Raw genomic sequence first — 13,728 nt, 5'->3', positions numbered from 1 at the left:
CTCATGAGAATATTATTTTTTCCACACAGGTTTATTTAGATATTTTTACCAGGCAATTATCCACAGACTGCAATTTATAGAGTAAACTCTGACAACTGTATTTTGGAAAACTAACAACCAGGTGTATTGTGCTTAATGTTCAACATTAAATTAGGAGAAAAATACAACCCTGCATATTCTCAAGCAGAGCTTGCAGAGGCCTGCAGCTACATCTAATTAAAACACCAGCAATATGCTTTTACTGTTTATTACCTACGGCTTATACTTAGTTTCAACTAAACATTTGCATCTTTTCCTCAAAAGCCAGTTTGTAACTACTTCTTGCTACTCTACACCTCTCAAACTATTGTGCTTACTAAAGAACAGAACAAAAAAAGCAGAATACCTCACCACCACACACCTGTGCTCCTCTCTCACCAAGAAATCCCGTGTCAGTGCGTCCTGCCCACAGAAAGCTGGGATTCCTACAAGGACATTATGAAGCTCCTTGAATTTTAAGCAGGGACAAAATAATGAGATCTATTCATGAGCTGCTTATGCTAGCATGAAAGCACACCACAAATACAACACCTCTCTAAGGCTAAACAGCTACCATCCCAAGCCCACAGCCGATACTGTGGTTAAAACTATTTTCTCTACCTACAGCAGCTTCAATACATGTGCAACTTGAAAGCCTCCTCTCTAAGGATAAATATATAATGAAGACATGTAAGTATTAAGAACCAACACCCCTAATTTTTTCCCCTTAAAACTGTCACTGACAAAAAAAACCATTTTCCATACTTTTGCAAACAGAAGTTGCCAGTAGTTCAAGTCCATCACAGCCTTACTCAAAGCACGTTGTCTCCAAGAATTTGTAAAAATTCTCACTGTACACAATCTCACTGTTATCAGCAGACATTTTTCCACAACAAATATTTCAGGGGTTTCATTATTACAAGCACCTCTTTACACAATTGTGATAAAAACAGAGAAAAAAAAATCTCTGTTGTTCCATCACTTTTCAAATGCTTTTAGATCCATCAGTCATTTTTTCCAAAATAATTTAATTTCTCCTCTTGCTTAAGTATGACACTTCTTTTTGGTGGTGGAGAGCGTGAATTGAGTATTTCACTTGTTTACATAGGTCTTGCTAGTCTACAAGACTTTTTGGCTAAGTTTAGCATTTCCATCTCAGACAGATTACAATTAGGAATGCCACGTAATGATTTAAGCCATTCTAGTAGAAAACATGGGTGTCTGTTCCTTGTGGTAGTATTAAATTCCCACACACTCTGCACTACTTACTACTCACATAAAGAGACTATTTAATTTTGTGCAACTTAAACCTCACATTCATCCACACAGGGGGAAATGAAAAGTTTAGTTAAACATATAAATATAGCTCTTACACAGCTGACTGTAACTGATGCTTCTGAGGCCGTACTGCCTTAGTAATATCCACAACTGTCACATCATCTGGCTAAATTTATGTTAATCCAAGCTTTTATTTTAAAGGAAAAGCAGAACAGAGACATTCTTAGTAAAAAGCTAGAGAACTTCAGCTAATACAATGTCTTGCTTATCTCTTTCTTTAAGAGAAAAGTTGCAAATGTCTCGCTGGCTGTTGCTGCAGGTACTGCAGGAAGCCAGAAGCTGGCACACCGCAAAGGGCAAACTCAGCGGAAACTGTCATTACATGGCAGTGTTCACCCACCAGTAGCTATCATTAACACTCAGGGTAGTTTCAGCAACCAAAACCAAGATGAAAGCTAACTGCTGCTAAAAGGAACAGCAGTGCTACAACATATTCTGCCCCCCCCCCCCCCCCCCCCCAAAAAAAAAAAAAAGTAACCTCTGCCCCTGCACTCGTACTTGTAGACCTCCCCTGCCACCATCCTGAGCCAGTTTCCCTGGCTGGGCTGACAGAGGGGTACCTTGAGTCATCCCTCTCCCCTCGACACCGAAATCTGCTTTCTGAGCCTCAGCGAACTGAACCAGAGCTCCACGTGGACAGAGGAGTGCTCAAGAAACAACCTCTATAGAGTGGCAGGTGGCTGTCAGAGTGACTGACCTCCGAAATTACACCAGGCTCTTTTGAGTACTGCTAAACCAACCTAATGCAAGTTTTTTAAAAGATTCAGGATTCTAACACAATTTAAAATGAGACTTGTACTGAAACAACTCTCATCCTCAACATACTTTCAACACTGGGTAAGCGGTCAGGAAAACGATCACGCAGAGCTAATAAAAACCTGGTCATCCCACAGAACTACGTACAGCCTTAAGAATCTGTATCTCTCTACGATTTATTTAATAAATATTTAATTTTACATATGCCCATTATATGCATTTTAAGATATATATAAAACTAGTACAATTATTAATTCAATGGCAATGATAACTGGCTAGGTATAAGCACACAGTGAAACAAACAGTGGACTTGATGCAGATTGTAATCCTGAAGTCTCAGCACTTACAAAAAGCTCACCAACCTCAGGAAAAAAATTATTTCAACCTTAAAAAAATGTCTTTTTTTATTATTGTTTTTTAAAAAACAGACCCATCTAGAGAAAATAGTCCTTATTTGAACAACCTGCCTACTTTTGCTACGTACGTTTGCTGCTTTCCACAGGAGGATTTGAAGCCTGGAGTCCACAGGCTGCTTCTAAGAGGACTGCAAGAGATAATAAAAATATGATGTTTCTTAAAGTAGCTAAGGAGATCTACCAGTTTGCCACTACTGAACAGAGACAGCTCAGCTTCTCCAGGCCCTAGAATTCCCCGCTTTGCACACCTTTCATCTATTTGATGCCAACTGCAGACAATACTTTCATCTCTCAACGCGACAGTAGAACAAGTGAAGCAGTAACTCCTTGCTGAGTTATTTCTCACCTGGTCTAGCAACCTAAGATAAGATTACTCAAATCAGAAAAGCACTGAAGCATGCATGAACAGATGCTGTGAGGTTCTGCAGCAGTTTACGCCAACTTATCTCTGGACAACCACAGTCCCACACTCATCTGTCTAGGAGCTGCACATTTTCCTTTCTTCCCCTTGATCTGAAGCATGTTGTTAGTAACATGTGGTCACCCGGTTGAAACAGCTGATCTAGCTGAAAATTAATTTTTTGCCAAGGTATTTTTCAACCAGATCAGCTACCTCAATGACTTACTGTACAGCCTCATGACTTCCACTGCTGACACAAGGAGGATGGCAAGACTGCACAAGTACAGGCAGGAGGGACAGCTAAGACCTACGTTGGTATAAATTGCTGCAGTCGTGTTCCTATGTAAATAAAACACATTTTTAGTTAAATTCATGGTTCAAGGGCCACTGGAAAATTTTCAAAGTAAGAAATTCAGGTTAATTTGAAAATCAATTGTCTACAACAGAGTTTTAAATTAATGCTGAGTGAGGTTTGGTTGTTTTTGGTTGTTTTTTTTTTTTAAAAAACAACTCTGCAGAGATGCAGTATTAAAATTGCTTCCAGCTACAAGCCAATGTTAATCACATTAAATACAGGCATCATTCATTTAGAAAGTGAAAGTGCATTTTGAATTATACACCAAAAAGAACCAGTAACTGGAAGCTTTTTTATCACTACCTAAACACTCTCCAGATTGGTCAGCTAGCAGTGATAAAAATGCTGGCAGCAATCTTACACACTATAGTTACTCTTTAATGCTAAAATTGAATTTTTCACTGAAACTGCTAGTATCGGCAACATGGCTATGTAGCATTTTAGTCTACCCTTTGAAAAGTTATGTAAACAACATCTGCAGTAGAAGGAGATAACATACATAGAAAAAAATATTTACCATTGTTTATCAATTTTATGATGCTATTTAAACAACCTATAGCTGGTACATATAGTATGTTCTTCCAAAAAAGGAAATTTGCTGTTTCCTTTTTTACATACAAGCCCACACCCAGGAAAAATTACACTGAAATTCTTGGTCACTTATTTCTCACACAGACTGGTATTTGCATAGAAGTGACAAAAACAGCACAAAAAAAGTTATTCCTTATTTTTCAATTGTACAGTAAAAGCAAAGAACAAATGTTATCCCCTAAAATGTTACACTTACAGATGTTTTGGAAACGCATGTAGGTTACATTCACACACACCTGAAACACAGATTTTTCACCTATTCTGACAAAAAACGAGCACACTGACATTTTGAAAACCATCAAGCCTTATATTTTATGCAGATGGGCTTCAGTATGCCTTTCCACATCAGGCCAAACTAGCTAGCCCCAGAAACCGAGCACGTTAACATACCTTGCAAAACCTTCTCTGAGGTTCCTTTTGTGGTAATTCCTGACTTTATCCTATGCCTGCTAATTTCCTAATACACCAGAAAATATAACATCAGTGTAATAAGAAAAAACAACAGCCAGAACACACCAGCAGCACATAATCAACCTTGCTTACTCTAGCCAATATTGTGGATGATGCTAGCAAAAATTTCCTCATTTCTCCTTTTTACTATCAGAAGGGGGAGCATTTCACTTGCTGACTGGACAAGCACAAAGTCTTCAGCCACTCCACTATCAAAGATAAGGTAATAATATGAGAGGTCAAATGCAAAATTTAATCCCAATTTAATGATAAACTACTACTAAAATGTGTAATTTTTTGATCCCGGGGAGAATGTTTTTTATTTAACATCAAGAAGGTTACATTCTTTTGTATTTATCTCCACTTCAGAAACAGGCTTTCCTTTTAGCTGTACTCATCTTCACACAAAACCTTTTTACCTAAGATCTGGAAAACCAGACAGCTGAGGGTCTAGGCCGAGCTTGGATGTTGTCCAATTTAATACTTGAGCAACTGAATCTGCAGAGGGTGCTGGCCAAGCTACTAGAATGCCAGGTCCTTCAAATGACCTATGGTCCCCGATACGCTCCTGACACTCCAGTTACCCCACAACTCAATGGGAGAGTTCTGTTTTATGGCAGTGCAAGGCCACAGATCGTTCCCCGTGCGTCCTGCCAGCCTACAAAGACACAGAACAGATGAGGACAGGTCAAACTGCTTCGTAGCCAGCTGCACAAGAGGCAGACATGACTCTCTGTGCCAATGTGCAAGGCTAGCACCATGTTAAGACACACTAAACTGCAATTCCACCAAAGAAAATTAACAAACCTTAGAACGACAGCTTGTCTTCCTTTTTCCTTTGAAAAGGGAACAGCTCCTGCATCTTTACGTCAATAATTACTTCAAGGTTATGCTAAACCAGACATCCCAGTGTAAGGTCTGTTTTTCAAAACCACAACCTCAGGGACGAAGTACACGTTAACATCTAAGATACTACCTTTGATTCACAGCATCACCATTTCCTAAGTGAAATACCGACTCTTTCTAAATTAATCTAACACAATTATTTTTCTTGTCTTTTAAATAACCACAAATCAGTCATCTTTACATGAAGTTCAGTGTTTCAGTTTAGCCCAATATATAATTATTCTTTTTCATTCTACCACAAAGCCCAAGAAAAGAAGAAAGCTTTCACTTTTTGCGTTCACCTTCCACATCAAAAGTGCCTTCACTTGCACAGCTCTAAAGGTTAAAATTTTGTTAATAGCCATAACAGAAAATTAACTACATGTGAGTTACTTGTATGTGGCATATATACTACACATAAATTTATAGTTTGATACAATAAGAATCCATATAAACAATGGCTCTCCTTCCTGCTTATACACTAGAATGTTCCAAGAGCAGAACTTAAAAAAAAGCTAAGTCAAAACTAGGACTAAACTGAGCATAGGTGATCTTGCAGAAAACACAAATTCAAAATAAATGAACTGTAAATATTATGTTGATCTTTTGGGGTGAGAAAATACTGGCACTAGATATTGTGTATGTTACAGTTTATGAGTATTTTAAGAAGAATCTACACTTAAACGGTCTTACAAATTAGAAGTGTAAAGATGTCTATAAACAGAAAACTAATGATTTGTTGGCAGAACGTGAGAACTGCATTAATTTATCAAAGGTATGCAAGGCGTTCTTCTGTGGGAGAAAGGAAAAAGGATGGTGAAAAAACACTAGTATCTTCTTAGATCTTACTAGCCGTAACAACAAAGTTAAAATTCCAGCCTCGCAAAGCTTCCCCCTCTAATAAAAACCACAAGAATACTGATGATATTTTGCTGCTGCTGTTGGAAAAGAAAGAAAGCGCATGAAACTGCTTTTAAGACAGAAAGCATTATTTCATAACCCTTTTTGCAGATGACTGTAAAGAGAAATTGAGAAAGATAATAGACAAAAATGTCGCTCTTAAAGAGCCTTTTACTTAGTGACACTCCAAAGAGGTTTACAGGTCAGGTACGAATCTTTTATTAACTTTCCCAAAAGAAAACATTTTTTATTATAGTCTCATGAGGCTACTTTTCCTACCACGTGCTTGGTTATATGCAGATTTTATACTTAATTAGTGACTTTACCATCTATGTGAGCATCTTCAATCTATTAATGGGAGAATACAATAGCCTAGGCAGTCTACTAACCACTCTGAATAGTCTAAGAATACAAAAGTAAAAGAACGAGCTTATTACAAAAGTACAGGATGCTTAATAACAACATTCTGCTAAGAAGAGCACCCTTAGTACTGAAAACGACAACTGTACTATTTAGTGATGCATATGAGGTGCCCAGTGTCTCATTTTCCATTCACAGGAATCAGAATTTTCATTGTCTCTGGATGACATTCCCAATAGAAGCTATTTGGCAAGCCTACACATGCCTTAAGCTGGGCTAGAAACTCATACAGTCTGTTATGAACACAGCTAAAGCACATGACAATTTCTTACAATGAAACTACGCACTTTTTTACTGGTACTTACACTACTAATCCACATGGTGGGAGAGAAGAAAGTTTAGAGAAAGGTGTCATCATAAATTTATCCTGACTTACAGTTTTAACAGTTTAGGTTACTGGGCCACACCTATGCAGGACAAATTAAAAGAAAAGAAAAAAAAAAAAAACCACGTAGAATTTGTCTTCCCATTTGTGGGTTAACACCAAAATTATGTACTCAGCTACCCAAGAAACTCCATAACCACGACAACTGACAGATACCGGTCAATATTGTGGTCCACTGTGGTTACTGCAAGGCAAGTAACATCATCCTTTTCAGAAAGTTGGCAACAGAATACACAACAGAACAGAGCAACACAGAACAAGGAGGAACTACACACGAAAAAAGGAGATGGTATTGGCCACCATAGATGACAACATTATTCAGCATTTGAACTAACCAACAGATTCTGATTTTTTGACACAAAAGGAGCCTTAAATCAGACCAAGATATTGCCAGTGTGTCCAGGAGACAGAGCCACAGAATTTGTTCATCTGTTCACAATTCTGTGACACTCTTGAAAAACAAAAAAACATCCTCTTCAGAAACAACAGCTAACCCCCCCTACACCAAAAACTCATTTTTCTGTAAGGCTCAGAGATGCACCTGTTTGTATAAAAAAAACCAACAACCCATGCACGCACACACAAAAGCAGAAACCTAAAAAATCTCAAGTCATCTAACCAGCAATGTCAAAACTGCTGATGGGAACGCTAACACTAGTTAAGTACCTTCAAAGCAAAGCAAGCAGAGCAAGTGGAAACAATCTGTAGAATCAGCAATATAAAGAGAGATGGGGCATGAGAGGTAGGAAAACATAGGCTTAACTCAGAGTTTGCTACTGCTGGGAGATGGGAAATTTTCTACAGGGCACAGAACGCAGCAGATGACTTAAAAATCTAGTCATAGGGGAATAGTACAAATACTGGCAAGTACTTTTTAATGACACTTCCAAAATAAATGTAACTACATATTGCCTTAATTACATTTTTAAGGATTATTTAATTTATGTAATTGCTTTATGAACTCTACCAATAGATCCCCAGAAGCTTAAAAAAGAAAGAAAAAAAAAAAGGTACTTCCAACAAGGATTCCCTTTCAGAGGGGCTAACTGCAGCTCCTAAGAATCAAAAAGCTGCCAAGGGGATTGGTCACCCCCCAAAAAAAAACTTGGAATAAATAAATCACTTGAAGTTCCAGAAAAGCAATTGAGGGCAGAATAGGCTCCACTGCTGCCAAGCCTGGATTCCCTCTTTTCTGGATCTGTCTAATGTCTCTTCCAAGTGCCATGCAAGGAGGCATGAGCAATCTTAAAGCTAGCTAGTTTGTCACTGTTAATTCTGATTAGGAAAATCCCTGACTGCTTTAACTTCAGTTTTGCAATGTCTCACTGATTATAATAGTCTCTCTCACATGAAATGGGTACAAAATGTATTTGGAAAGGAATGGGGAGGAAGAGGAGGTTGAGTACACCAGTTACCAGCAATGCTCCATCCAGACTCTACTCTTCCCCCCAAAAAACCCACTCCCCATGCCATGTGGTGGGTCCAACTAACAGAGAACAGAAGGTAGTGCAGCTCACGCATCCACCTCCCTACGTGCAACAGTGACATGAGCAAAGGCCACAGCAGGCATCACAAGCAGGTCTGCACTGAAGCAGCCCAGGTCCCCTGGCCCCCAGGCAGGAGAGGAACAGCAGGAACTCTGCATGTCTGTCCACTAGAAGGAAAGGGAGTGGGGATGGAGCCTGTTTCAGAACTACACCTTCTGACGACAGCTTACAAGACAGTCCCATCAAGAGGAGATACTTCAACAGCCTGTTTAACAACAGTCTTGCCACAATCAGAACCATTTCTGAAGGCCAGTAACCAAGAGCCACGGACAGCCGGGAAGCCTGCAGTAGGCTGATCAGAGGGCTGGAAGAACCACAAGCTAAGTATGCATCACATCACTTGGCTAAATCAAGACTGGGTGGAAAGGTAGGCATGACAACTATTTGCAAACAACTGAAGAGCATTCATACCAGTGGCAGCAAGGGAATTATATTCAGGGTAACAGAGAACACAGCACATGCCCACCCCATGTTTGCATCACTCTTCCTGAGCTAGCCTTTCTGCTACCCAAGTGATCTACCTCCCAAGCTGCTTGCTATATCATATGAGCTCTTTTCAAAACTGCATCATAGTGGAGCTACCCTGAGAGGTATAGGGAGGATGGTTAAGAGCAGAGGAATGAAATCATGAATCAGGAAGAGAGAACAGCAGGAAAAGTTTCCGGACAGTTTGTTTTCAGCTGTGGGAATCACATCCCAAAGGAAGTGGTAGAAGATTAACCACTTGAGTCACTTAAGACATAACACTAAAATTCTGCACTCACATCAGAAACTCGCATCCCTCCAAATCAGTCCTTCACAAGGGTGGGCATAACTAGGAACATGATGCAGACTGGATGACTGAATGTACAGAGCAGAATGAGCTCCCTGGCCGCACACAAAAAGAACACCAGATTTTTAAGTGCTGACACTTCATTTTGAAGTAAGTCTGGTTCATTCATCAACATGGCTGGCAAACAGATACCTTAATCAAAGTTGGAGCTCATAAGTGCTGTTAAGATTTCATTCTGCATGCCTGTCAGGTTTGTACCTTTCAGCTGAAACATCTTTGAAAAGGACTAAAGTTGAAGGTGTTAACATCCAAAACTTGTCTTGTCTTGCCTACCCATTGCCAATGGCGCACTGTTTCTGCAGCCCTTACAAATATAGCCTTAGGCAGGCTTGCAAAATGCTACTTAACCATTTGCCAGAGGCAAGTGATATTTTGTGACAGAGAATGAATCATCAGTTTCATCACTGGGATGGATGTGGACAATGAATGTCTTCACTGCTTTTAAAGTCTTGTTTAATATAGTCCAATTTACATCTTTCTAGTAGTAAATTATTTCTTAAAAAAAAAGAAAGCTTCTACCAAGTCATTTCATAATAGAAAACAGATTTTTCTCACCCTACCATCACTTACCAAATGATTAATGTGCCAGGAGTATGGATTATCTAAATCTGTTTTCACATACATAAAGCCCTGCTCCATTTCAACAGCTAAGCGCACATGCAGCATTAGTCACAAGCGGTTCCACTAATCTGAATGGAGACAAGCCTTATTTCTAAGGTTTGTGTGTCTTGGCATGAACCGGACTGTAGCACCTATGGCAAACCTACCAGAAAAATCAACATTTTCACCTAACAGGTATGTGCACATGTGTTGGCATGAATGGACTGTTGTATTATACCAAGGACAAATGCAGAAGGAACCAAGAACACTGTTCACCTTTCTTTTCTTGAAGAAAAAAATAGTCACAAAGGCTACCTGATGAGTCTAACAGGCAGGCAGACACTTATTCCATAAGATAAAGACATTTGACATGGGCTAAACAGTGAGTCAGAAAATTTCCTACCACTTCATGTTTCCTTCCAACCATCGGTATAGGAAGTTAGTAACAGGAGACAAAACACTGTGCTCCCACTGCTGTAAGTTATTTCAAAAATATCCACGTGAAAACAGATTGCATACAGAGGCCTCACATTCCTGCTTGCACCCCGACACAAGCTTATAACAAGTTATAACGGCTCAGAGGCACAAATACGAATGCATCGAGCAGTCAGAACGCGGCACTACGGTCATTCAAACAGTGCACACATCCCGCTCTTAATGGTTACTTTTCGCAGAGATGTGCGGGTCGAAAGACTGGATACTCACGGTCCTACACCGCCTCGCTCCGCAGCGTTTCACCCCGGTAACTCTCCCCTCCCCGCGCCCGCCCCCGCGGAGGACAAGCCTGCCCCGAGGCCCCGGCCCCGACGCCGGCCCGGGCGCTGAGGGGGACCGCCCGCCCTCTCACGCACTCCCCGGGAAGCCGCCCGAAACTTTACCCCGTCTAGTGCTGCCGCTTCCCGGGCACCTCCGGGCGGGAGGCCGCGGGCGGCTCCGAGCTGGGCAGCGGTACGGGCTCCCACCCTGGTTGCGAGGGCAGGGTCGGGGCGGCCCGGCCGCGGGCGGACAAAGGCCCGGCCGGCCCCCGCGGGGACGGGAGGCCCCAGGCCGCCGTCCCGCCGCCACGGGAAGCCGCAGGCTGGGCCCGACACCTTCCAGCCCGCAGCGCCGGCCCGGGACGCGCACACCGCCCCGGGGCGGGCACGGGGAGGCGAGGCACCCCCCCTCCCCCCGTGACGGGCGCGGAGGGACCCGCGCCCCGGGGCGGCGGTGGCTGGCGGGTGCTGCCGGCGGTTCCCCTTGCGGGCGGGCGGCGGGAAGCCGCGCTCGGCGCCCTCTGCCCCGCACCGGCCGCCGGAGCCCGCCCGGATACCGGCGGGCGCGCCCGAGACGACGCGCCCCGGGCCGGGCGGGCACCGCTCAGCCCGCTCCCGGCCGGCTCCCACCCCCGCCCCGTCCGCCCGCTACCTCGGCCATGGCCGCGGCGCGCCTGGCTCCTGGCAGGGGGCGCGCTCCGGCCCGCCTGACTGACTGAGGCTCCCCCTGTGCCCCGGCGTCCTGGGCGCGGGCTGGGCTGGGCTGGGCGCGGCGGGACGGGACGGCCGGCCTCGCTGCTCGCTCCCCGTCCGGCTGCCCGCCGCCTCGCCTCCGAGCTGCTGAGGGGAGCCCGGTGCGGCGGGGGAGGGGAGGGGGAGGGGAGGGGAAGGTCCGCGCTTGGCCGCGCTTTCCCCGCCCCGGAAACACATTCCTCCCCGCTGCCGTCAAGCCCGGGCGGGGGAGGCGCTCTCCGGCGCGGCGGGACCGGCGGGGAGGGCACGGCTCTCCATGCCTGAGGCGGGGCTCGTCCCCTGCCTGTCCTGCACCCCCTGCGTGGCGGCTGCCAGCGCCTTATTTGGTGGGTTTCGTTGGCGCCCCGGCTGCCTGACCCCGCTCCGCAGCCCCCGGCGCGCCCGCGGTTCGGGCAGCGGGGACCGGGCTGCCCGCGCCGCCCTCGGCGCTGCCCGACAGGCTGCTCGTCCCCGGCGCTTCCTGCCGGGGCTGCGCCGTGCCCGGCCCCTGCGCTGCGTGGGGGCAGCGGGGCGGCTGGGGGGCGGTGGGCCGCCCGGCCCTCCCGGTGGCAACGGTGTCCAAAAGCGGTGGAAGCCGGTCAGTGATGGACGAGCTTGGCACGGCGCTGACACCGGCCGAGCTAGAAAGTGGAACTCCTTAAGTCCCTTGGCAAGAGCCTGCTGCTCTTCGGCGACGGCCCTTAGCGTTTTTCAGGGCTTCTAAGAGTAGGTTTTTGGACGACCTATTGTTAAAAAAAAACCCAACTGAAACAAAACCACATAAAATGTGGCATTGGACACTGTTTTGGAGGTAAGAAGTGATGGAAATGCAAGCTACGGGCTCACAGCCGTAGAAGCTGTGCCGTTCTGCGTGACCACTGCCGCCGCTGTCAGTTCTCATTCTGGTACGATTAAGCTGCAAACTGATAATAAGTTTTATCGCTTTTCCCCTGCTTTGTTTCTAGCTGCGCTTTAAAATGAAAAATCAACAACGTTTCTGCCTTCCTGGCGCACAGGCTGTGATTCAGCCCTGTGCTCCATTTGGGCAGTGTGGTTGTTTGGGATCTAGTTTATTAACAGAGCTGCCTTAGCAGAAGCTTTTAATTCTGGTACAACTCTCAACTGTAAAACTTCTAGTGGTGTTAGAAAATAAGATGGAAATGATAGACGGCTGCTCCAAGCAGCTTCATCAGAAGCAAGCACTGGGGAAATGAAGTGGAAGAGAAATAACTTTGATGATTAGAGGTAAGGAAGCCAGAGACCATGTGTTTCAACAGGTAGATTAATATAGAATACTAATACTGCCAGGAACAGGGAAGGAAGCTGCCATAACCCCAGAGTTTTAAAACTGTGGAAATGTATGCCATGCAAAATAAAAACAAATGCTGGAGGGATAGTGATCTGCCAAAAATGTAAGAAATCGAAGTACTGGGGGAGAAAAATTACTTTTAGCCAAGGTGTTCTTCTCTGCTTCCTTATTGCTGGGGAAAAAAAGCACGTTTTGCCAGAATATGCAAACAGTGAGCAGAAATCCGTTATGGTGTACTGCAAACAAGTGGTGGCAAAAATGTGCCTCAGACTGCTGGGGCTATGAGGAGTACTACCCAATGCTCAGCTCAGACATCTGTGTGTCAAGTTGCCAGTTGCTGGCTGTGCCTTGTGATAGGAAATTGGCAGGAAAAAAGTCTCCCAAATGGCTGAAAAAAAAATCTCGGAATTATTTGGCTGCTTTCTGGACTCCTTTGGAGAACACAGATGTGTATGAATGCCATTTGTTATTTTCCAACACTTCTGAAGTACTAAAGATGTCAGCAAAAAGTGCTAGAGGTGTCTGAGCCAGCAGACACAATTGCAGATGATGTAAAAATATTTAATGTAGCATCTCCATATTGCAGTATGCATGACATCTGGGAGAGTGAGTGAACATTTTGTATGGAAGGGCTAAAGAAAAGACTTTCATGGCTTGAGCGGGCAGCTATGAAGCATGTGGGTCACTGAGTTCGAGTACCATTTCTGGGAGTCCACATTCTTGCATCTTACAGAAAATAGGTGAGAAAGTGTGACACTGGAGGCAGGAGTGTGGCTTGATACTGCGGCTTGATACTGCTGGATTTGCTTTTGTGTTTTGTATTGCTTTTTTTTTTTTTTTTCCCCTGTGATTTTGAGAGATTGTGGTCTTTGTTATAGGATTTGGATATAAGTTCTCAACTCTGTCTTCTCCAAGTACTTGCATGTGTCAAGCCCATATAGGAACTGGAAAATATCAAATTATAATACTTCAGTTAGTTTAACTTAATTGTATTTAATTGACCTAATTACATTAAATGATCACATTTTTCCTGATTTTT

The 13,728-nt window shown here is 43.9% G+C and overlaps 1 protein-coding gene across 2 annotated transcripts in view; it reads right to left on the bottom strand.

Annotated features, from left to right (window-relative positions):
* ITGB1 (integrin subunit beta 1) overlaps positions 1-11,526 on the bottom strand; it is a 45,216-nt gene extending 33,690 nt beyond the window's left edge. Inside the window, exon 1 of one of the 2 annotated variants that reach the window (XM_055707717.1) lies at positions 11,301-11,526. In XM_055707717.1, coding sequence (XP_055563692.1) covers positions 11,301-11,309 — 9 coding nt within the window. In that variant the 5' untranslated portion in view covers positions 11,310-11,526. Of the gene's footprint in view, positions 1-2,596; positions 2,616-11,300 lie in introns of those variants that run through there. The other variant, XM_055707718.1, reaches the window with a different exon arrangement.
* Positions 11,527-13,728: the final 2,202 nt, after the last annotated feature.

Source organism: Falco cherrug, chromosome 4 (assembly GCF_023634085.1).
Source record: "Falco cherrug isolate bFalChe1 chromosome 4, bFalChe1.pri, whole genome shotgun sequence".
NCBI lineage: Eukaryota > Metazoa > Chordata > Aves > Falconiformes > Falconidae > Falco > Falco cherrug.
This window is presented reverse-complemented; position numbering and strand designations above follow the sequence as displayed.